At 38.9% G+C, this 26,330-nt stretch overlaps 1 protein-coding gene across 2 annotated transcripts in view; it reads left to right on the top strand.

The window, feature by feature from the left end:
• Window positions 1-26,330, top strand: part of DRP2 (dystrophin related protein 2) — a 168,116-nt gene that overhangs the window by 104,391 nt on the left and 37,395 nt on the right. For both annotated transcript variants that reach the window (XM_053698952.1, XM_053698953.1), the window contains exons 20-21: window positions 709-949; window positions 16,723-16,831. In XM_053698952.1, the coding sequence (XP_053554927.1) occupies window positions 709-949; window positions 16,723-16,831 (350 nt within the window). The remainder of the gene's footprint in view (window positions 1-708; window positions 950-16,722; window positions 16,832-26,330) is intronic.

Genomic DNA, 26,330 nt, shown 5'->3' with positions numbered 1-26,330 from the left:
AAAAGCTGTAACTTAACCTTTTTTTCCAGTGAAGAAAATATATTTTAACATGTTTAAAAAGTTTTCTTTGATATGTATTATAGATTTTTTTGAGTTTGATGGGCCTTTTGAAAAACCTAAAAGACAATCCCTTTATTACCCATTCCCCAGTTTTGCATAACCAACACAGTTATTTTAATATACTATTTACCTCTGGGATTACCTTATATCTAAGCCTTTGCAGACTGCCCCCTTATTTCAGTTCTTTTGACAGACTTGCATTTAGCCAATCAGTGCCCTCTCATTTGTAACTCCATGGGCTTGGTCACAATGTTATCTGTATGGTACACATGAAAAAATGCCCTTTAGCTGTAAAAAACTGCCAAATGCATTGAAATAAGGGGTGGCCTTCAAGGGCTTAGAAATTAGCATATGAGCCTATCTAGCTTTCAACAAAGAATACCAAGAGTACAAGGCAAATTTGATTTTTTTTAAAAAGTGAATTGGAAAGTTGTTTAAAATTGCATTCCCTATCTGAATCATAAAAGTTTAATTTTGACTAGACTGTCCCTTTTAATGCTTCTTTAATGTGTATTTAAATAACAAATACGTAATTCCTCCTAAATGCAAAATAATCCTTTCATAAGCATGAATAAATTTATATTTTGACTTTCATTAAAAAATTTTTTTATTGGATTTGTCCATTTTCTCACATTTATGTACACCCAGAATCCTGCAGGGGGAACTAAAACGCTTAAAGTGGCAGCACGCAGAAGCTGGAGAGGGGGGTGTGCTGGGTGAAGTGTCTCCAGACTCAGGTGGTGGTGAAGTGCAGAGTGAGGAGTTGCTGAGCGAAGCACGAATTCTTCGGCATCATAAGAATCGTCTAGAGACCCGCATGCAGATACTGGAGGATCACAACAAGCAACTGGAGTCCCAGTTACACCGTCTCCGGGAGCTGCTATTACAGGTACACAAATAGTAGGTTACTGTTGTTACAAGTATTGTGTTATAGGGACATTCCAGCCAAAACTAAATTACACAGCAGTGCATTTAATTTGTATCAGTAAAAGCTATTGCAGTATCACCGAGACTTGAGGAGCTTTTACTGTGCAGAGTTAATGGAACATATCTGCATATGTTCCATGTTTGTTTTCCAGCATTTTAAACAACATGTTTGCTCCAAGGGGCTGATTTATTTATATGATGGGCAGGCATGATTCCCTGTAGCGAATCATGTCCGCCTGACATCGATAAATGCCGACAGCATACGCTGTCAGCATTTATCATTGCACAAGCATTTCTTGAAATGCTTGTGCAATGCTGCCCCTGCACATACTTGGCCAATCGGCTGCTAGCAAGGGGTGTCAATCATCCTGATTGTATCTGATTGGAATAATTGCAGTCTGCCACCTCAGAGGTGGTGGACGATTTAAGGAGCGGCGGTTCTTAACTCCTGATTCCGGCGAGCCAGAAGGCTCGCGCTGAATGAGCAGCATACGCTGCTTAATAAATCGGCCCCCAATAGTCTGTTATGCTTTGTATCTTGTTAATGCACTGATGTTCATTTCAGTTTTGTGTTTAATGCCCCTTTAATATTCAGTTATTCCAAATATCAGGATAATGTTCTGCTAATGTGTATACAAAATACAGATTATTTATGATGCTAGGTTTCAAATGGAATTGTAGCAGATATAATAAAAAAAACTTACAACTCTACAAATCCTTGCTTCTACCACACAAGCTCACAATGTTCAATGATTTAGTGAACTCGAAGTCTCTCCCTGACTATGGGGGATATTTATCAAAGGTCTGGCGGACCTGATCCGACAGTGCGGATTAGGTCCGCCAGACCTCGCTGAAACGGAGAGTAATACGCCCTCCGTATTCAGCATTGCACCAGCAGCTCTTGTGAGCTGCTGGTGCAACGCCGCCCCCTGCAGATTCACGGCCAATCGGCCACCAGCAGGGGGTGTCAATTAACCCGATCGTATTCGATCGGGTTGAATTGCGGCGATGTCTGTCCGTCTGCTCAGAGCTTCATAACTGCTATTTCAGGCGAGCCTGCAGGCTCGCCAGAAACACGGGCCCTCAAGCTCCATCCAGAGCTTGATAAATGGGCCCCCTTATGTTAGAAGCACATATAGCGGTGTTTTCAAACTGGCAGATAAACCTGAACATTTTAGGCCTATTTCCCTTTTGAACACTGACTTTAAAGGGACAGTCAACACCAGAATTTTTGTTGTTTAAAAAGAAAGATAATCCCTTTATTACCCATTCCCCAGTTTTGCATATCCAACACAGTTATAATAATACACGTTTTACCTCTGTAATTATCTTGTATCTAAGCCTCTGCTGACTGCCCCCTTATTTCAGTTCTTTTGACAGACATGCAGTTTAGCCAATAAGTGCTCCCTCCTAGGTCACTTTACGTGCATGAGCTCAATGTTATCTATATGAAACATGTGAAGTAATGCCCTCTATTGGTCAAAATGTATTCAGATTAGAGGCAGTCTTCAAGGTCTAAGAAATTAGCATATGAACCTCCTAGGTTTAGCTTTCAACTAAGAATACCAAGAGAACAAAGCAAAATTGGTGATAAAAGTAAATTGGGAAGTTGTTTAAAATTGCATGTTCTATCTGAATCATGAAAGTTTTTTTTGGACTGTCCCTTTAAAATACTGGTGAAGGCCCTCGGTAATAGACTAAATACATTTATCATAAAGCTTATATCTATAGACCAGGTGGGCTTTGTTCAAAGAAGAGAGGCCAAAGATTATACCTTGAATGTAATGCAATTAATTGCCCACACAGGGCTTCATTCTCTTCCCATGGCCTTATTCTCGACTGACGCAGAGAAAGCCTTTCATCAGGTAGACTTGTGTTTCCTGTGTGAAAACATGAGGAGAATTAACTTTGGCACTCCTTTCTTAAACATGGTCTTTTCCTTATACTCCAGTCCCCAAGCTAAAGTAAGGGTGAATTGAGTCCTTTCTAACTCCTTTAATATATACAATGGAACTCAACAGGGTTGCCCATTGTCTCCACTACGTTTTGTTTTATCCATTGAGGTTTTGTCGCACAAGGTGCGACTGAACTGTAAAATAACAGGTGTAAAGGTCTGAACATAAATTTGAGATGTATGTGGATGACATCTTATTTTCACTTACAAACATTCAAAAGGGCCATCCCTGAACTATTGTTTGAATGAAAGCAATATGATAGGGTCTCCAACTTCTACCTTCAGTCAGAATTGTTGAACATCTCATCCTCACAATCTATCATTGATTATATTAAGTTAACCTACCATTTAACCATTGCGCATCTTAAACTATAATATCTTGTGACATATGTAACACCCAAACCCCATGAACTCTTTGAATTACCGATGCCTCAACCATTTTTCATTCAGTACCATGGGTAACGATTGCTAATTGGTGGCTACATTTATCCACCAATCAGCAAGCGCTAACCAGGTGTTGAACCAAAAATGGGCTGGCTTCTAAGCTGTATATTCCTGCTTTTCAAATAAAGATATCAAGAGAACAAAGAAAATTTGATAATAGGAGTAAATTAGAAAGTTGCATAAAATTGCATGTTCTATCTGAATCATGAAAGAAAAAAAAATGAGTTTACCTATCCCTTCGGCATACTGAATTAAAATTATGTCAATGTAAAATATGTTCTTTAATAATTATCATCTTCAAATGATAAAAAATGTTGCCTTTTGTATTTATAGCCTTTTAAACTGTTAGGAAAGAAAGTGAAATGATGGCGCCTGCTCCACATATATTTTTCGCTTATATTTCATTTGCATTTTTAAAAATAATTTTATTATATTTCTACTATGTTTTATTTCTGACTTCTCAAAGCACCTAAAGCGTTTGTGTTTGGCTGGCCTGTATGTTTCTTCTGGTTCCTGGAGAAAGGAAATAGTGAACATTGTTGGCATTCGACCATTTTGGATGCTTCTGCCTTGAGTTCTGCTGTAAAACCTGGTAGTTGGCTCTCATTTTATGTCCTGATCTGCTGATTCTAGGTTCACTTTTTTTCTAGCTTTACTTTTGATTAAAGGCTGAGCCGACAAGTTTATTAAGGTCAGGATCTCTGATACTGTCAATTTTATTACAAGACCAGAGACTTCATATTTTTCATTACTTTCTTTCACTACTAGTGTGCAGCCTTAAAAGTACATAAATCACATAAAGAGTTCAACTAATACAGAGAAAAAAGAGCCTACATAACTAGCCAATGAGAATGCTAGGTTAAAGGCCAGGGTAAAAAAGTACCAATCAGATGAACCATATTGACCATAAACAGACCAATGTGCACCCCATCTTCCTCTTTCTTTTGCTGCTCAGCAACAAGATAAGTGTGCATTTGTTTCTCAGTGATATACTTACATTAAATTTTGTTATATTAATTATTTTCTCCTTATTTTCTTTGTATTTCTTGTTTGCCTGTTTTTCCTTTTATTTAGTAAATATTATTGTTGCTTCTCTTACACATTTTTAGTATGTTTTATTCCGTTTTTTTCTTTACTTTGCTTTTATTCCCCTTTTAGTATCTCCTCATAAGACACCTTCTAGTGGTGTACCTCTCCTTTTCTGTGATTTTTTTTGTTTGTTCTACCGCTCCATTTCTTTCATGTAATTAGCAAGAGTCCATGAGCTAGTGACGTATGGGATATACATTCCTACCAGGAGGGGCAAAGTTTCCCAAACCTCAAAATGCCTATAAATACACCCCTCACCACACCCACAATTCAGTTTTACAAACTTTGCCTCCGATGGAGGTGGTGAAGTAAGTTTGTGCTAGATTCTACGTTGATATGCGCTCCGCAGCAAGTTGGAGCCCGGTTTTCCTCTCAGCGTGCAGTGAATGTCAGAGGGATGTGAGGAGAGTATTGCCTATTTGAATGCAGTGATCTCCTTCTACGGGGTCTATTTCATAGGTTCTCTGTTATCGGTCGTAGAGATTCATCTCTTACCTCCCTTTTCAGATCGACGATATACTCTTATATATACCATTACCTCTGCTGATTCTCGTTTCAGTACTGGTTTGGCTTTCTACAAACATGTAGATGAGTGTCCTGGGGTAAGTAAATCTTATTTTCTGTGACACTCTAAGCTATGGTTGGGCACTTTGTTTATAAAGTTCTAAATATATGTATTCAAACATTTATTTGCCTTGACTCAGAATGTTCAACTTTCCTTATTTTTTAGACAGTCAGTTTCATATTTGGGATAATGCATTTGTTTTAATCATTTTTTCTTTCCTTCAAAAATTTGACTTTTTTCCCTGTGGGCTGTTAGGCTCGCGGGGGCTGAAAATGCTTCATTTTATTGCGTCATTCTTGGCGCAGACTTTTTTTGGCGCAAAAATTATTTTCCGTTTCCGGCGTCATACGTGTCGCCGGAAGTTGCGTCATTTTTTGACGTTATTTTGCGCCAAAAATGTCGGCGTTCCGGATGTGGCGTCATTTTTGCCGCCAAAAAGCATTTAGGCGCCAAATAATGTGGGCGTCTTATTTGGCGCTAAAAAATATGGGCGTCGTTTTTGTCTCCACATTATTTAAGTCTCATTTTTCATTGCTTCTGGTTGCTAGAAGCTTGTTTTGGCATTTTTTCCCATTCCTGAAACTGTCATTTAAGGAATTTGATCAATTTTGCTTTATATGTTGTTGTTTTTTCTCTTACATATTGCAAGATGTCTCACGTTGCATCTGAGTCAGAAGATACTACAGGAAAATCGCTGTCTAGTGCTGGATCTACCAAAGCTAAGTGTATCTGCTGTAAACTTTTGGTAGCTATTCCTCCAGCTGTTGTTTGTATTGATTGTCATGACAAACTTGTTAAAGCAGATAATATTTCCTTTAGTAAAGTACCATTGCCTGTTGCAGTTCCTTCAACATCTAAGGTGCAGAATGTTCCTGATAACATAAGAGATTTTGTTTCTGAATCCATAAAGAAGGCTATGTCTGTTATTTCTCCTTCTAGTAAACGTAAAAAATCTTTTAAAACTTCTCTCCCTACAGATGAATTTTTAAATGAACATCATCATTCTGATTCTGATAACTCTTCTGGTTCAGAGGATTCTGTCTCAGAGGTTGATGCTGATAAATCTTCATATTTATTTAAAATGGAATTTATTCGTTCTTTACTTAAAGAAGTTCTAATTGCTTTAGAAATAGTGGATTCTGGTCCTCTTGATACTAATTCTAAACGTTTGGATAAGGTATTTAAATCTCCTGTGGTTATTCCAGAAGTTTTTCCTGTTCCTAATGCTATTTCTGCAGTAATTTCCAAAGAATGGGATAAATTGGGTAATTCATTTACTCCCTCTAAACGTTTTAAGCAATTATATCCTGTGCCGTCTGAAAGATTAGAATTTTGGGACAAAATCCCTAAAGTTGATGGGGCTATTTCTACCCTTGCTAAACGTACTACTATTCCTACGTCAGATGGTACTTCGTTTAAGGATCCTTTAGATAGGAAAATTGAGTCCTTTCTAAGAAAAGCTTATCTGTGTTCAGGTAATCTTCTTAGACCTGCTATATCTTTGGCTGATGTTGCTGCAGCTTCAACGTTTTGGTTGGAAACCTTAGCGCAACAAGTAACACATCATGATTCTCATGATATTATTATTCTTCTTCAGCATGCTAATAATTTTATCTGTGATGCCATCTTTGATATTATCAGAGTTGATGTCAGGTTTATGTCTCTAGCTATTTTAGCTAGAAGAGCTTTATGGCTTAAGACTTGGAATGCTGATATGGCTTCTAAATCAACTCTACTTTCCATTTCTTTCCAGGGTAACAAATTATTTGGTTCTCAGTTGGATTCTATTATTTCAACTGTTACTGGTGGGAAAGGAACTTTTTTACCACAGGATAAAAAATCTAAGGGTAAAAACAGAGCTAATAATCGTTTTCGTTCCTTTCGTTTCAACAAAGAACAAAAACCTGATCCTTCATCCTCAGGAGCAGTTTCAGTTTGGAAACCATCTCCAATCTGGAATAAATCCAAGCCAGCCAGAAAGGCAAAGCCTGCTTCTAAGTCTACATGAAGGTGCGGCCCTCATTCCAGCTCAGCTGGTAGGGGGCAGGTTACGTTTTTTCAAAGAAATTTGGATCAATTCTGTTCACAATCTTTGGATTCAGAACATTGTTTCAGAAGGGTACAGAATTGGTTTCAAGATGAGACCTCCTGCAAAGAGATTTTTTCTTTCCCGTGTCCCAGTAAATCCAGTAAAAGCTCAAGCATTTCTGAATTGTGTTTCAGATCTAGAGTTGACTGGAGTAATTATGCCAGTTCCAGTTCAGGAACAGGGGATGGGGTTTTATTCAAATCTCTTCATTGTACCAAAGAAGGAGAATTCCTTCAGACCAGTTCTGGATCTAAAAATATTGAATCGTTATGTAAGGATACCATCGTTCAAGATGGTAACTGTAAGGACTATCTTGCCTTTTGTTCAGCAAGGGAATTATATGTCCACAATAGATTTACAGGATGCATATCTGCATATTCCGATTCATCCGGATCATTATCGGTTCCTGAGATTCTCTTTTCTGGACAAGCATTACCAGTTTGTGGCTCTGCCGTTTGGCCTTGCTACAGCTCCAAGAATTTTTACAAAGGTTCTCGGTGCCCTTCTGTCTGTAATCAGAGAACAGGGTATTGTGGTATTTCCTTATTTGGACGATATCTTGGTACTTGCTCAGTCTTTACATTTAGCAGAATTTCATACGAATCGACTTGTGTTGTTTCTTCAAGATCATGGTTGGAGGATCAATTTACCAAAAAGTTCATTGATTCCTCAGACAAGGGTAACCTTTCTGGGTTTCCAAATAGATTCAGTGTCCATGACTCTGTCTTTAACAGACAAGAGGCGTCTAAAACTGATGGCAGCTTGTCGAAACCTTCAGTCACTATCATTCCCTTCGGTAGCCTTATGCATGGAAATTCTAGGTCTTATGACTGCTGCATCGGACGCGATCCCCTTTGCTCGTTTTCACATGCGACCTCTTCAGCTTTGTATGCTGAATCAATGGTGCAAGGATTACACAAAGATATCTCAATTAATATCTTTAAAACCGATTGTTCGACACTCTCTAACGTGGTGGACAGATCACCATCGTTTAATTCAGGGGGCTTCTTTTGTGCTTCCGACCTGGACTGTAATTTCAACAGATGCAAGTCTCACAGGTTGGGGAGCTGTGTGGGGATCTCTGACGGCACAAGGAGTTTGGGAATCTCAGGAGGTGAGATTACCGATCAATATTTTGGAACTCCGTGCAATTTTCAGAGCTCTTCAGTTTTGGCCTCTTCTGAAGAGAGAATCGTTCATTTGTTTTCAGACAGACAATGTCACAACTGTGGCATACATCAATCATCAAGGAGGAACTCACAGTCCTCTGGCTATGAAAGAAGTATCTCGAATTTTGGTTTGGGCGGAATCCAGCTCCTGTCTAATCTCTGCGGTTCATATCCCAGGTATAGACAATTGGGAAGCGGATTATCTCAGTCGCCAAACGTTGCATCCGGGCGAATGGTCTCTTCACCCAGAGGTATTTCTTCAGATCGTTCAAATGTGGGAACTTCCAGAAATAGATTTGATGGCGTCCCATCTAAACAAGAAACTTCCCAGGTATCTGTCCAGATCCCGGGATCCTCAGGCGGAGGCAGTGGATGCATTATCACTTCCTTGGAAGTATCATCCTGCCTATATCTTTCCGCCCCTAGTTCTTCTTCCAAGAGTAATCTCCAAGATTCTGAAGGAATGCTCGTTTGTTCTGCTGGTAGCTCCGGCATGGCCTCACAGGTTTTGGTATGCGGATCTTGTCCGGATGGCCTCTTGCCAACCGTGGACTCTTCCGTTAAGACCAGACCTTCTGTCACAAGGTCCTTTTTTCCATCAGGATCTGAAATCCTTAAATTTAAAGGTATGGAGATTGAACGCTTGATTCTTCGTCAAAGAGGTTTCTCTGACGCTGTGATTAATACTATGTTACAGGCTCGTAAATCTCTATCTAGAGAGATATATTATAGAGTCTGGAAGACTTATATTTCTTGGTGTATTTCTCATCATTTTTCTTGGCATTCTTTCAGAATTCCGAGAATTTTACAGTTTCTTCAGGATGGTTTAGATAAAGGTTTGTCCGCAAGTTCCTTGAAAGGACAAATCTCTGCTCTTTCTGTTCTTTTTCACAGAAAGATTGCTATTCTTCCTGATATTCATTGTTTTGTACAAGCTTTGGTTCGTATAAAGCCTGTCATTAAGTCAATTTCTCCTCCTTGGAGTTTGAATTTGGTTCTGGGGGCTCTTCAAGCTCCTCCGTTTGAACCTATGCATTCATTGGACATTAAATTACTTTCTTGGAAAGTTTTGTTCCTTTTGGCCATCTCTTCTGCCAGAAGAGTTTCTGAATTATCTGCTCTTTCTTGTGAGTCTCCTTTTCTGATTTTTCATCAGGATAAGGCGGTGTTGCGAACTTCTTTTGAATTTTTACCTAAAGTTGTGAATTCCAACAACATTAGTAGAGAAATTGTGGTTCCTTCATTATGTCCTAATCCTAAGAATTCTAAGGAGAAATCGTTGCATTCTTTGGATGTTGTTAGAGCTTTGAAATATTATGTTGAAGCTACTAAATCTTTCAGAAAGACTTCTAGTCTATTTGTTATCTTTTCCGGTTCTAGAAAAGGCCAGAAAGCTTCTGCCATTTCTTTGGCATCTTGGTTGAAATCTTTAATTCATCTTGCCTATGTTGAGTCGGGTAAAACTCCGCCTCAGAGAATTACAGCTCATTCTACTAGGTCAGTTTCTACTTCCTGGGCGTTTAGGAATGAAGCTTCGGTTGATCAGATTTGCAAAGCAGCAACTTGGTCCTCTTTGCATACTTTTACTAAATTCTACCATTTTGATGTATTTTCTTCTTCTGAAGCAGTTTTTGGTAGAAAAGTACTTCAGGCAGCGGTTTCAGTCTGAATCTTCTGCTTATGTTTTTCGTTAAACTTTATTTTGGGTGTGGATTATTTTCAGCAGGAATTGGCTGTCTTTATTTTATCCCTCCCTCTCTAGTGACTCTTGTGTGGAAAGATCCACATCTTGGGTAATCATTATCCCATACGTCACTAGCTCATGGACTCTTGCTAATTACATGAAAGAAAACATAATTTATGTAAGAACTTACCTGATAAATTCATTTCTTTCATATTAGCAAGAGTCCATGAGGCCCGCCCTTTTTTTGTGGTGGTTATGATTTTGTATAAAGCACAATTATTCCAATTCCTTATTTTATATGCTTTCGCACTTTTTTATCACCCCACTTCTTGGCTATTCGTTAAACTGAATTGTGGGTGTGGTGAGGGGTGTATTTATAGGCATTTTGAGGTTTGGGAAACTTTGCCCCTCCTGGTAGGAATGTATATCCCATACGTCACTAGCTCATGGACTCTTGCTAATATGAAAGAAATGAATTTATCAGGTAAGTTCTTACATAAATTATGTTTTTTCTACTTACCTGGCATCATTGTATCTCCATTTTCTTCTGGTCACAATGACCGCTGCCATTTTGTGGGCGTTTCGTTCATGACATCACAGCCCGCCTTCTGATTTACCTCAGAGAGCTGTTGGCACCTCCTCCTTTATCGTCCGAAGTAATCTTTCTGGTTACTTTTAGTTTTGTTTATCGTTCAGTTAAAAATGTGTTACATCTTCATTTATTTGTGTTGCTTTTTTATTTACAGGTATTTGCTGCCCTCCATTGGTTGTTTTTTGCTCATTATTTGAAATATTTTTGTTGCTGTCAGAGAAATTTTAAAATTGATTATTATTTTATTAAATTCTATTAGTTATATTATTTATACATATATCTTGCATTTTATTTTAATTATATTTTTATTTTTCAAGTGTGTTTCTATTGTTATTTTAATAACATGTCTCAAGATAATTTTGCCCCTAATCCCCTAACTGAACAATCAGTTCAAAATATGATTGATAACTCATTAGGTAAATATGACATTTTTAATTTCAAAATTCTCTGCTAAAAAAAACAATAATAAGAAAGGCACCTTCTAGTGTTGTAAAAGCAAGCAAAAATGTGTTTGTAACTCTAAGCAAATGTTATCAGAAACTAGTATTGCTTGCGGCAAAGGAAGTAAAACTGCCGCCAAACGACCCCTTACTCCCAAGGGGCATAAAAAGGGAGTTTCTAAACAAAAATCCAGAGTGATGTATAAAGATGAGGTTTCAGATTCCTCTACCTCTGTTAATTCTGAAAATGTTTCTGAAGACTCAGATAATACAACCTCTAATAATTATGATTCAGATTCCTCCTCTGATTCTGAACCCAAAAGTAAAAAATTTAAAAAACACACTAAAAAATCAAAACATATTAACGAGGATGAGTATAATTTTACAGATGCCTTAGGTAATCCTTGCTTTAATGCAGATACTTTGCATCACCCCCAGTCTTCTGAGTGGTTTCCCCCCATGGAAATCGCCACTTGTGTGGATTTCTAGCTTAAGAAAAGTTTAAAGAAAAGGTCCAGAAATAATGAGGGCTGAATGCCCAAGACCCTTACTCCCCAAAAACAGCAATGTTACCCCTTATATAGACCCCAAGGTTCTCAAGTTTATTGGATCACCTAGTTACAAAATATAGAAAGGTCTAGATAAATCTTGGAGGAACTGTCAAGATAAACTTCTAGATACCATTGGCCCAATTACCAAACTTTTTGAATTGTCTGAAGAGGCAGTTTTAAAAGAGTCCTCTATGGACCCTGCTCTTGTTAGAGAATGGGTTTAACATTTTCTGGTTCAAAAGAAATAGAAAATCTTAATTTAAAAGAAGCAATTACTCAGTGAATAAATCCTATTTCAGCAACCTATTTTTAGTAAAAAAGAAAAATGGACAGTTCAGACCTGTTATAAATCTCAGATACCTAAACGCATATCTGGTTTACTATCACCTCAAACTGGAAGGCATTCATCTTCCAAGACACTGTCTTTTGGACAAAGATTGGCTTGTCCGGTTAGATCTTTCAGATGCTTATCTCACTGTTCCAATAGATCCGGAACACTGGAAATATCTAACTTTTTCCTGGGAAGAAAAAATTTGGAACTTCACTTGTCTTCCTTTTGGCCTGTTCTCTGCCCCATAGATATTTACCAAACTTCTCAAACCTGTGGTCTCTTTCCTGAGACTCAGAGGAATTCGTCTAATTATTTATCTAGACGATATTCTTCTGATGAACCAGAATTTTCTCTCTCTACAATCCCAATTAACCATGACCATGAATCGCTTGGAAAACTTGGGTTTTCTTGTAAACAAAGAGAAATCAGTTCTAATTCCTTCGAAATCTCTTGTTTTTCTTGGTTTCCTCATAGATATATCAAAAGCTTCTTAAAGTTTGCCCTTAAGATAAAGAACATCAAGAAAATAAATTACAAGACTCTCTCCAAACAATTTGTCAAAGTCAGATAGCCAGAATAGTTGGGTTACTTTCATCCTCCATTCAGGCTATCTTTCCTGCCCCACTTCATTATCTCGAACTCCAAAGACTGAAAATCTCCTATCTTCAGAAAGGTTTTTATTATTCTGATCTCCTTCCGTTGTCGTTGGAAGCCAAAGAGGAGCTTTCATGGTGGCTTTCCCACATGGAAGCTTGGAATGGGAGAGCCATATTTGGGAAATCTCCAGACTTTATTATAGAGTCCGATGCCAGTCTGTTGGGTTGGGGAGCTCGTTGCGGTCCATCCATTACCGGACAAAAGTGGTCCGCAGAAGAGAAAGATTTGCATATAAACTGTTTGGAACTTTTGGCCTGATCTTTTGCGGTAAAGAGCTTTGTAAAATCTCTAGCTCCTGCTTCCATTCTTCTCCAGATGGACAATATCTTGGCAGTCAGATATCTCAATCGATTGGGTGGCACGAAATCGAGAAATCTGTCCAATATAACCAAGGACTTTATTCATCTTTGTCTAGACAGAAATATCTCTATCAAGGCAGAGTACATTCCAGGTCTTTTCAACTCAGCTTTAGACTGGGGTTCTTCTTTTCTCAGAGACTGCAGCGATTGCAGACTTCACAGGAAAGTTTTCCTTTCTATTCAATCTCTGCTTGGTCCTTTTTCAATGGACATTTTTTTGCTTCTTGTCTCAATTGTCAACTCCCTATTTACTTCAGCTGGCGTCCAGACCCCGAGGCATTGGCTATAGACGTCTTTTTACAAACTTGGCCGGATCTAGGAGCTTATGCTTTCCCTCCTTTTTCCCTGATAGCTTGGACGATTTCTGTGGTTCACACACACACATATATATATATATATATATATATATATATATCTAATAACTCCCCTTTGGCCAACTCAATCTTGGTATCCTTCTCTTCTGGAGATGTCCTTCAGACCTCCTCTTCCCCTTCCTGTTCTTCCAGACCTCCTCCCAGATCCCGAAGGCAACCCGCACGATCTCATTCTCAATCAATCCCTCAGGTTGATAACTTGGTCGATTACGGGGAGCTCAGAAATCTTTTCGAACTTTAGGAATCAGCTAAAGCTCTCATGATCTCCTGGAACCCACAAATCTTACTTTTCCGCATGGACCAGATGGTCTAGCTGGTGCATGCTTAGGAGTTTGGATCCCTTTTTAGCCCCTATAACTCAAATTCTTAATTTTCTTTCTTATCTCTTTGATCTTTGTCTAGCTTATAGGACTATTAATCTTTCTAGATCTGCCATTTCTGCTAGACATGACTTTATTAATAATCTGTCTATTGGAAAAAATCCTTTAATTTGTCGTCTTCTCAAATCTATTAGATTAAAAAGACCTCCTACTCATAAGCCTTCTTCTTCATCCTCCTCTTCTCCTGATAACATAATTTCTTTTGGGACTTAGATTTAATCTTCTCTCTCTTTAAATCTTGGCCTTCTAATGATTCTCTATCCTTAAAACAGATTTCAGCGAAATTGGCTACCCTTCTTTGCCTTATCTCCTTTCGCAGGATTTCCGGATGTTTGGGCTCTTGATTTCAACTCTAAATCTTTTTCCCCTGACGGTGTCACTTTTCTGATTTCCCGCAGAACTAAAACTCTATCTTCTTCTAATTTTTATCCTTATTTTCCAGCAGAACCTTCTCTCTGGTGTTGTGTCCTGTCTTAAAGTTTATGAAGCTAAAACTTCATCCTTTAGAGATTCTACTAACAATCAACGTTTGTTATCCTTTGGTCCTCCTCATGCTCCTGTCTCTCCTACTTCTATTGTGAGGTGGATTAAATAAGTTATGTCTGAGGCTGGAATTGATCTTGCATTCACAGCTCATTCAGTTAGAGGATCAGCCGCTTCTAAAACACTTTTAAAATCTGCTCCTTTAAAATAAATTTTGAAGGCAAGCAGACTGGTCCTCTGATTCTACTTTCAAACGTTTTTACTTTAAACCCATTCAACATGCCTCTCTAAATCTATTTCAATAATTGCTTTAAACTTGCAAAATATGCAATAAAATTCTGATTATCCTAGCTTTGGGAAGGAATAATCTAGATTTTATTAAAGACACAGAAACAAATATTTTCCCACCTCTACTTTCTGTCTGTCTTCCCAACCCATATTTGTATTTTACTTGTTTATACTAATGATATATATTTTATTTAGTTACCAACTACTCAAACATCACTAATTAAATCTGGATTTGTTCCTTCAATCAAATCTTCAACTTCATGGAGACATAGATGGATCTTCGGACTATCATCCTCCTATCCTGAGTTTTCTTTGAGTCAAAATTCTCTCAAATTTCTTCAAGTTTTATGGTTCTGCTTTGTTGTATGTTTGTTAATTGGACTGTTGGGACTTTTCTGTTTTTTCGGGAAGATTCTTTGTTATGAGCATCAAGAAAGAAAGAGGAAGATGGGGTGCACATTGGTTTGTTTATGGTCAATATAGTTCATCTGATTGGTCCTTTTTTACCCTGGCCTCTAAACTAGCATTCTCATTGGCTAGTTATGTAGACTCTTTTTTCTCTTTATTAGTTTAACTCTTTATGTGATTTATGTACTTTTAAGGCTGCACACGAGTAGTAAAAGAAAGTAATGCAAAATATTTATCTCTGTGTCTTTATTAAAATCTAGATTATTCCTTCACAAAGATAGGATAATCTGAATTTTTTTATTTTTATCAACATTGGAAAAGCTTATCTGCATTTGTTTATGCAGAAAGTCCACAGAGTCTGTTTCAGAAAATCAGCACAAAATGAAAATAGAAAGTTGTCAGAAAGACTTGAACAATAATACTTTTGGAATTTGCTTCCACTCTGTCAGTCATGCAAGGTGTTAAGTTGTCTTTTTTCTTACCTTGGTTTTCCTGTTTTTGCTTATTCCGTTTGCTAAATTATCTCTTTTTTTGTCATGTCTAGTTACTGTGGTTTTTTGTCTTTTCTTTTGGTTTCAGTGACAATTTTTTTTCTATTTTTTTTTTTGTCACAATTGGTTGTTTAGTTTTAATTCCCTTCACATTGATATGGATTGATTTAACTTGGTGAGGAAGACAGACAACCTTCACATTTTCCTTTTCAAAGAATTATTTTTTATATTCTTAAGTATTTCCTATGTTTTTTTTTCCATTTGGCTTGCTCTATGGTTGTTTGCAGCCTATCAAGAAAGGTAAAAGTGCCTCAGGGTCTTCTAGCTATTTTTACTTGTGCACTGGTTCAAGTGATAAAGCTGATGTCTCAGGATGATGATATAAGTATTCTAAAGTGAGGAAGGGCAATTCCTGTAGTCACTAACCTGGGGTTTAAAGGTTAGTGACTACAGGAATTCTGGTCTCATGAGGTAGAAAAGTTGAGAGGTGGAAAGTTTGCAATACACTGTCCCTTTAAGTTATGGTAGTGGGGTATGAATGTAAGTACATAGTTTATTGATTGGATTATAAATATTCTTAAAATGTGGATTCTATTAGTCATATACATTTGCCAAGGATTTAATGTCTTTATCCCTAAAGTTGAAGCGGAAAATCAGCCAACTCATTTTGAAAGAGAGCATTGCCTATACAGGAAGAAATAAAGAAATGTTGCTGGCTGTAATTTGTTTCTGACCACATCTAAATTGTAGGAAAAATGAAAAGGTTGTGCTTAAAGGGACAGTCTAGTCCAAAATAAACTTTCATGATTCAGATAGGGCATGTCATTTTTAACAACGTTCCAATTTATTTTTATCACCAATTTTGGATTTTTTTCTTGATATTCTTAGTTGAAAGCTAAACCTAGGAAGTTTATATGCTAATTTCTTAGACCTTGAAAGCCGCCTCTTATCTGAATGCATTTAGACAGTTTTTTTACCATTTGAGGGTGTTAGTTCATGTGTGCCATATAGATAACATTCTGCTCACGCACCAGGAGTTACCTAGGAGTCAGCACTGACTGGCTAAATTGCAAGTCTGTCAAAAGAACTGAAATAATGGGGCAGTCTGCAGAGGCTTAGATACAAGGTAATCACAAATGTAAAAAGCATTTTAATATAACTGTGTTGATTATGCAAAACTACGGAATGGATAATACAGGGATTGTCTATCTTTTACAACAATAAAAATTCTGGTGTAGACTGTCCCTTGGAAAGGAATATGATCACTTTTGGCATGAAACAGGTAGACCATTGTCGGTCTTGCAGTGGCAGAGTTATAATTGTATATACGGGGAAGATACAGGGTGCATATGTGATGATACATAATCATAGCTTTTGTTGCTTTTAGCCCAGCACAGATGAAGGGAAGCCTTCTTCTTCATCCTCCTCTTCTCCCGATTCTGAAATCAAGCATCCCTCAGAAAATAATGGAGGGACTCCAGACACTGAAGTAGCAGGTATGATACTAAACATTTTTAGGCCTTGTAAAGCACCTTCATTCTTTTCTGTAACACGCCTTATATACGCAGAAACAAGCAAAACTATAGTGCAGTGTTTTTCAACTAGTGTGCCGTGAGAGATCCTCAGGTGTGCAGCGGCAGACTGACAACAGTGCAGGGGTGTCACTCTTTCAAATTTTGAAAAATTGGGAGGTATGTGACAGGCTCATCAGGCATCATTTACAACCATGACATGTTTGTGAATGAATGTCAATATGTCATGTATAGTTTTGTAGGAGGCATGGCATGACAGCACAGTACAGTGTCTATATATATATATCCTGTATTAGGCTACAATGTGTGATTTTGTAAAAATTTGGGATGGTGGTGTGCCACAGGATTTTTTTAATGTAAAAAAGTGTGCCGCGGCAAAAAAAAGGTTGCAAATCACTGCTCTAGTGTATGCCCCTCAAACACAACTACCCTCTCCCTACACTTCCTAGGATCACTTCTTATGCATTCCTGCAGCATTGCTTTACATGCACACCAGATGCACAGCATGGACATATGTAAGGTCCCAATTACCCAGAATATCTACTTTCATAGAACTGAGATTATCTTAATTTAGTAATGGTATAATCTTGAATTTATTGAAGACAACTGAAAATTGAAGATTAACTGACAATAGTAATTAACCAACCAGAATAGCTGAAGTGTCCATATAATGAAAAAAGTGCCTGCAAAGTCCAGACAAACAAATCAGTCTTTATATAAAATAATATGGTATCTCACAGCGCTCACACAATACTCCTACTAGCTCCTGGGTACACAAGGGGACCTAGCTAGCCCTTAGATAGAAGTAGGATAATGAAGAAAGACCTAGGAGCGCCTAACACAGGCCGAGGAAGTGAATACAACTATAAAACTAGCTTTCAACTCTTCAGGTAGGCCATAAAAAATCAATATGTGAAAGATAGTTAAAAAACGTCTCAAATAACTCTAATTCTCTAAAATTAGGTTAATACATATATAATACAATTAGAATAAAATACAAAATATGTTAAAAACATGGATCCATGATACAATATATACGTTAATTACATCAAGCAATAAAACATAATATAGTAGGACAAAGGATGATATTACAATAACACCTGAGAATGGAGAACGTTGGGAAATCGTAGGGAAATGGTGTTCCCTGCAAACAGTGTGAAATGTTCAAAAAACAGTGTTAATCCCTCAAAGTCTTATGAGGGATTAACACTGTTTTTTGAACATTTCACACTGTTTGCAGGGAACACCATTTCCCTACGATATCCCAACGTTCTCCATTCTCAGCTGTTATTGTAATATCATCCTTTGTCCTACTATATTATGTGTTATTGCTTGATGTAATTAACGTATATATTGTATCATGGATCCATGTTTTTAACATATTTTGTATTTTATTCTAATTGTATTATATATATATTAACCTAATTTTAGAGAATTAGAGTTATTTGAGACGTTTTTTTAACTATCTTTCACATATTGATTTTTTATGGCCTACCTGAAGAGTTGAAAGCTAGTTTTATAGTTGTATTCACTTCCTCGGCCTGTGTTAGGCGCTCCTAGGTCTTTCTTCATAGTCTTTATGTAAAAGACAATCTCTTAGCAGATTAGTAACCTCTATCTTGAAGTTGTGGTAAATAAAAAACTTAAATTATGCTTACCTGATAATTTTCTTTTATTAAATAATTTATCAGGTAAGCATCAATTTTCTTCATAAATGGAAAGAGTCCACAGCTGCATTCATTACTTTTGGGAAATACAGAACCTGGCCACCAGGAGGAGGCAAAGACACCCCAGCCAAAGGCTTAAATACCTCCCCCACTTCCCTCATCCCCCAATCATTCTGCCAAGGGAACAAGGAACAGTAGGAGAAATATCAGGGTGAAAAAGAAAGAATAAAAAAGAATTTAAGGCCGCCCACAGAAAAAAACAGGCGGGGAGCTGTGGACTCTCCCCGTACAAAAGAAAAGAAAATTATCTGGTAAGCATAATTTAAGTTTTTCTTCTTAAAACAGGGAGAGTCCACAGCTGCATTCATTACTTTTGGGAAATCAATACCCAAGCTTATAGAGGACACTGAATGCAAACGGGCGGGTAATAAAAAAGGCAGCCCAATTTGACCAACTACCCGCTATGGGAAGGTTCCCAAATCTACTGCAAGGCCTCCCAAACTAAGTAAGGATCCTTCGGAAAACCGTATACGTGGTCGATGCCCAAACAGAGCAGTCAGAATTCCTGACCCCTACTCCGAACTAACAGTTCTATCACAGAAGCGACTGTCAATGTCCCAAAGGACAAGAAAGATTAAAAATTCCCAGCATCGACAGGCCTGGAGATCAGATAATGAATCTCCAACCATGAGATCCTAAGGGAAGAAGTAGGAAGAAGGCACCGACACCCAGAGAGACTAACTCTGGATCCAGGATACATATCCTCATTACCCCTCAGAAACCCGAAGGGAGGGTACACTGCAGACAAGAGAAAGCCTCTACCCACTGAACTCCTAGAGTCAGATGAGGAACTACCAACTGGATAGGCACAGTAGACCAGATCCTCCAAAAAAGAATTAAGAAAATAGGAATATTCCAGTAAGGAAATTTCCAGGAAAACTTTCTCCATCTCTCCAGAAGAAAGAAAAAGGACTGCCTCAGTAGAAACAAGGATATTTCCCCAGGACCGGGAAAACAATCCTACTACTGAACGCTGGACAGATCCAAGACTATTAAAATCTGGAAAAACAGATCAAACAAATGCCAAGTCAAAGACAAGGACTAGGTTAAAAAACCGGACCCCCAAAGCCAGGTGCTGGATCAAGACCAAAAAACCTTGCGGAACAACCCCAAAGTTTACCTGGAATTGAAAATTTCCATGCCCTTCAAGGGGTCTTGAACTCTGATCTCTCAAGATGTATCCCAGTGGCTGCCCACTCAGCCCCAAAAAGGCCTCTAAGACAACACCCACAAAGTCTGAAGACCAAGGAAGGACCCAAAAGATCAGAACTCAATGATTGAGAGAATAAGCCAGTCTCTAAAGATCCAGTCTGGATCAACCCTCAGAAAACCTACAGCTCAAGGAATTAACGAATGAACGAGCATCCTAAAAACTCCTATCAGTTGACGGCAAGAGAGACTGCATAACAATTCCCCCAGATCCCCAAATATATAGGATCAAAAGGGGATACTGCAAGGAACAAAAAAAAACGGTCCCTAAGAACTGAGTCTCCTCAACCAGATAACCGAAAGACCTACCCCAAAAAGCAAGGGGAAGCAAAAAGCATAGCAATCCTCAAAAAAGAGGAGAGAAACACTGGCGAAAAGAGATCTGAAACTCGGACAATCCAATCCACAAGGAGTACCAATAAGGGGGAATAATCGCCCCCTACACCAGGTACTGGAGATCTTCAAGCAGTCATCTGATACTTCCCTCTCGGATGGAAGGAGTCTAGCCCCTGAACCTCAGGAACTACAAATATACTGCCATAGCAGAATTCGTAATCCAAGCAAACCAAGTAAGCTATGCAGGGACAAAAAAACACTTAGTATCGAGTACGACCAACATCGGATGCCCCACCAAGATGAAATAAAGTAGGACCAGCCTGATATCTAAGATAGAAGGGCCTCCTATAACTTGTAGAAAACAATAAAAACAACCTTGTAGCAAGAGGTAAGCAAACTTAGTACCCAAACAGGACCAGCCTGTTGTCAAGGATACAAAATGTCTGATAAAACCCCAAAAGAACAGAATGAACTAGTACCCAACCAGGACCAGCCTGCTGACCAGGGTACAACCGAACTGTTCAAGGGCTAACTGAAAGTTCTAAACCCTAGCAGGGCTAGACTAAACAAAAACAGACAATGACAAACTAATAAGCTCTGGTGCTTAAACTTTTTTTTTTTGTGACTTCCGCTGGAAGTAACAACCATTGCGACCAGAAAGCCGCTAGTATCAAAAATCCCAGAGAAAAAAAAAGTTTCCGAAAGGAAAGGTCTACCATAGTCCAGAGCTTTGCAAAGAAAACATATCCTAATCGGATCAAAAGAAGTAGGCCGCACCCGCAGGTGAACACCAAGAAAGAAATAGAAACACTGAAAGGGCCAGCCTGTCAGGAACAAGAGCTCAGACCGGGATTAGATACACAAGCAAAAGACAGACAGGAGTATGATCCACATCCCTCCCCTCGTCTAGCGCTGTTCGCCATCAGAATCAGAAGACTGAGGATCCGGAGGCAAATGAAGACTAAAATCCTCCCAAGCCTCCAGTACCTGCCGCAGCAATAAACGCAGGCGCGTCAGACTGACTCTAAAGGCAAAACTCATCTCTGGTGGGGCATCTGAAGGCCCTGATCCTGCCGTCAGATAAAGGGGACCCAGATAAGCACTTCACTGGCCCTCAAGAAGCTGTAAATGCGCCAGCACCACTAATATGGCCATGCGCAACTGAACAGCAACCTCTGGTGGAAAGAAACCTCCAGAAGGTGTAACGGAATTTGAGACAACTGCTTGCGTAGGAACAGAAAATTCCAGGGAACGCGCCTCATGGGACACAGAATCCTCAGAGGCGGACGGCTCAGCTGACTCCAATCTCTCCCCAGAGGGAGAACAGATCACTATTACAGCATACGGAACATAAATGATTGGGCTGGATTACCCAGGCCTCCATACAATCTAAGCAGGAAAGAATCTCAGTCAGAGAAATCCTCCTCAGAAAAATCAGAATCCTCCATAACTTGACCAGACAAATTTAGACAAAAATAACTGGCACCTCACACCCCCAATGGCTGGGGCACTTACCACCTCCTATGACCCAGACAAGTAGAGAAACGGGTCCTCTCCACCGCCACTTAGTCACGATACAGAAATGGAGAATGAAAACGTGACCACGCCCCGGTCACGAGGTGCGCCATGACGGCCAAAGAAAAGCGCGCCTGTCCACAAGAACTACGTAGCTCTAAAAAATTGTACGATCCGTAATAGCCATGAGCCCCAACATTTCTACACATAAGCAGAAAGAATCACATAACAAACAATATTTAAAGTACCCCAGTGCTCAATAACCGCCCTCAGGAGATATTAACCCATAAAGATAAAGGAGTCCCACTGAGACCCTGTCTTCTATCATTTACATTACATCCACAATGAAAGTAAAATGAAACGATCTTACCGGAATCTATGCCGTAGAACAGTAACACGGTCCTTCAAGTTTGACAGATAGTAGCGTTGCTTCTGACATGGACTTGAGTGAAGAAAGCAGGCAGCAAAACTCGTCAATGCTGATTGCTTATGGAGCTGTTAATATGAGTCAGGATGGTTTCGCAGAAAGACTCTCCCTACATCTCCGGACTCTAACTTTCATCCATGCTCTCACTGAGAGGCTGACAGGACTACTTAAAACTCCAGTCCCATTTCGAAGAGTACTATTCTCCATAAGAGACTACTCTGTAATCTTCTGAAACTTCTTTGCCAACCTCCTGTGACGAAAGGCAAAGAATGACTGGTAGATGAGGGAAGTGGGGGAGGTATTTAAGCCTTTGGCTGGGGTATCTTTGCCTCCTCCTGGTGGCCAGGTTCTGTATTTCCAAAAATTAATGAATGTAGCTGTGGACTTTCCCCGTTTTAAGAAGAAAAAGTACTCAGTTTTTCTTTCTAATGCTGGTGAGAGTCCACAATTTTTTTGGGAATTCATCACCTGGCCACTAGGAGGAGGCGGAGACAACCTACACCAAGAGCTTAAATATCCCTCCTACCTCCCTGACCCTCCCAGTATTTCTCTGCTTTGTTTGAGGAGCAGGCAAAGAAAGATGTGTTCAGGGTTTCAAGACTTTAAGGGATATCAACTTAGAAGAGAGGGACATAGAAGAGTACTGGCTGTGCAATGTAAATCTCCTTGCGGGAGAAGTAGTCACAAGCCTGCCACATGCACAACTGAAACAGTTTCTTTAGCTTCCTCCTATTTGGCCATGAAGATGTACTCCCTCAGTATACCCTCTACTGTTAGTCCTGAGGATACAACAGAGAGCCTGTCCTGTACTGTAACTAACATCTAAGTAAGCGCAGTGGAGGGGACATTTGTTGACACAGCCCACAGGCTATCACTAAGTAAATTACTCATGTATGGCATGGCCAGTTAATAGCAGGTTAACACATAGAACAACCCTTGCACATACCTAATAGCTGGATCTCTCAGCAGGTTGACACACATTCATATGCTACATCTAAAGTTTTGTGCTTTACTGTCACAATTTTGGGTTGCTGAAACTTTATTAGGCAAAATAAAGTGTTTTTCTGTGTTTCACTTTACTGTATGTATTTGTAGGTACTGGCCCCTTTAATTATTTGGCTCCTCTTCATGACCGGCATTTTTAGCACTCAACTGTCAGAAGGATTTCAGCAGGAGCGCTATAATCCGGGTATGATTAAGGAGGCAACTCTGAAACGTCACTTTTTATTTGTGTTCATCTGTTTCCAATAAAGTGAACATTTTAATAAGTGCTGTGGACCGATTTTTCATCATTGCTGTTGTTTGGGGATTTGGCATTTGTACCCAGGTCTTCACGAGCATTAAACCCACAGGTGCTGTATCCATCTACCAATACATACACTTCTAAAAGTGAGTTACCTGCTGTTTCTTTAAGACAATTAGAGAAACATGAGGCATTCCTTCAGTTTGTTCAGGATTTAGAGGGCATGGGTGTACTGGGTCCTGTTCTTTTGTCAGAACACAGTAGTTTTCACTTTATAGTCCCAAAGAAGCAGGAAACATTAAGGCCCATTCAGAATCTGAAGCTCTTAAACAAGTTCATGAGGGTTTCCTCTTTCAAAGTTCATTATGGTTTCCTCTTTCAAACTAGAGACTATCAGATCTATCTTCCCTATAGTTCCCTGGGTTAGATCATGACAACTATAAACTTGAAGGATGCTTACCTGCACATTAATATCCACAAGGACCTTTCCCGGTTCCTTCGTGTTGCATTCCTGGACAGGCATTATCCGCTTGTAGCTTTTACCTTTGGTTTTGCTACTGCTCCCGGGTTTTTACATTCTGCGCACTCTATTGTCCGGTGTCAGATAATTCTGAATTGGGCAGAAGCCCATTACTGTACCATCTCAGCAGTTCAACATTTCCGGGGTCAACAATTGGGAAACAAATTATCATATGGTTCTACACTTGAGGGAATAGTCTTTCATTCAGGAGATTTTATATTAGTTTGTGTATCGCTAGGGTCTCAACTTGATGGCATCTCAACCTGAATCACAACCTCCCTAAATATGGGTCAAGGTCAAGAGATAATTGCTCTAGCTATTCCGTGGTTCTTTCATCTATTCTTGTCTGTTTTCCCCAATTGTACTTTGTCTCAGGGTATTTGTTCGGATCAATAAGGAATGAATTTCAACAATTTTAACAGTTCCTGCTTGGCATCACAGGATGTGGTATGCTAATCTGGTTCCAATGTCCTGGTTTCCTCTGTGGCATCTCTCTCTCAATGCCTGATTTGTTATCTGAAGGTCTTTTCTTGTATCTTCAATCTCTCAATTTGTCTTGGTGATTAAACAGTTTGTTCTTTCCTGAAGGATTTGACTTTGTAGAGAATTCCTTGATTTAGGCTCGCAAGCACAGTCACTAGATACATTTACCTCAAGGTATGGAAAGTGCATCTTTCTTGGTGTTCAGCCGGGGTTATACAGGACATTTGGTTCAGATTCTGAATCTTATCATTTCTTCAAGATGGTTTAGACAAAGATCTGTCAGCCACAATTCTAATGGGTCACTTTTCTGAACTTTCAGTTTTATTGCACAGAAAGCTTACTCGTCTTTCAGACATTCAAGCATTTGTTCAGGCCTGGGTTAGAATCAGCAAAGCAACTCCACAGAGGAGAAAGGGGCTTGATAACTTGTCCACGCTTTGAACCTATGCATAGATTGGATCTACAGTCATTATCCTGGAAGGTTTTGTCTCTATTAGCTATTTTCTTGGCTAGGAAAACCTCTGAGTTGTTTACCGTTTCTTGTGATTCTCTGTATCTGGTTACTTCAGAGAGAAATTAGCTAGGAAATTGTAGTACTGTTCTTATGTCCTAATCCAAAATCTTCAGAGAGATTAGTATCCAATCTGGATGTAGTCAGGACATTAAACTATCATCTGCAGGCTACTAAAGACTTACCAGTCTTCTAGTTTGTTTCTTTTCAGGTAAATGTGAGGGTCAGAAGACAATGTCTGTCACTTTGGCTTCATGGTTTAAGAGTGTAATCAACAAAACTTAATTAGAGGTGGTACAGTCACCGCCTATATGTATTTTAGCTCATTTGATTTTTTCTCTCTCTATTTCTTGGGTTTTCGAGAATGACACATCGGTATTACAAAATTTGCAGGGCTGCAGCATGGTCATCTGTACACACTTTCATAAAGTTTTATCAGTTTTATATTTTGCCTTGTTTTTGGCAGGAAGGTTATTTAGGCTGTAGTTCCTGGAAAATATGTGCCTGCCTTTCCTCCACAGCTTGGGTATTATTTCCCAACAGTAATGAATCATGGACTCTCACTGCCATAAGATAGAAAACATAATTTATCCTTTCTTTCTTGGTATTGAGAGTCCATAAACAGGCCCAATTTTCCTATTGGCGGAAGTTCTAGTTTGCACCGCTTTACCCTACTATCTTTCTTACTTCTTCCTGTTCTTGGCTATACGTAATACTGGAAGAGTCAGGGAAGTAGGAGGGATATATAAGCTCTTGTTGTAGGGTGTGTCTGCCTCCTCCTGGTGGCAAGGTGATGAATTCCCAACAGTAATAAATCATGGACTCTCAACACCAAGAAAGAAATTAATTTATCAGGCAAGAATAAATTATGTTTTTTCCAGATTCCAGGCAGGGTGGAACTTCCCATTTTCCTTTTTGACCAAAATAGATGTTGTAGTCCCTATTTGGTAGAGCTTGTGTGATATTATTCTGAGAGAAAGAGATGATGAAGAGGTTGTGTTTGAAGGAACATGTAATTCTATATTAAGACCTAAAATAATTTACAGAAGTCGTAGGTAAGATTTTATGAGAGCCCAATTCTAAACAAATAGGATGAGCCTGTCACCTACATTTGAATGGAGTTAAAATATCACTGCCGATTTTAACTCCACATCATGAACAATGTCCCTCTCAACTGTCTGAACAATGCTGAAACTGCAGAATTTTAGGATGAATAGTAAGGTTGGGGCTAAAATTGGGTCTTATTGCATTGCTGAACAGTCAGGAAAGGAGCTTCTGCTTTTTCCAGCCCTATCAAAAACTTTCAGGGGAGTCTTGATTACAGAATCTTGGCTTTGTTAAATGAGGAGAACATGTTAATTTAAGAGTTTTTAGTTTTTAATAAAGTCTCTTTGAAGAAACACCTTTTAGCACTAGGACCCAGATACATCAGCAGGTTCAGGGGGTCTTTTTAATATAACCCTACTTGTTTCTATTGTAATAGTACAGTTAG

The sequence above is a fragment of the Bombina bombina genome, chromosome 1, assembly GCF_027579735.1.
Source record: "Bombina bombina isolate aBomBom1 chromosome 1, aBomBom1.pri, whole genome shotgun sequence".
In the NCBI taxonomy this organism is placed as follows: Eukaryota; Metazoa; Chordata; class Amphibia; order Anura; family Bombinatoridae; genus Bombina; species Bombina bombina.
Note: the sequence above shows the minus strand (reverse complement) of the source record. Positions and strands in the feature narration are given on the sequence as shown.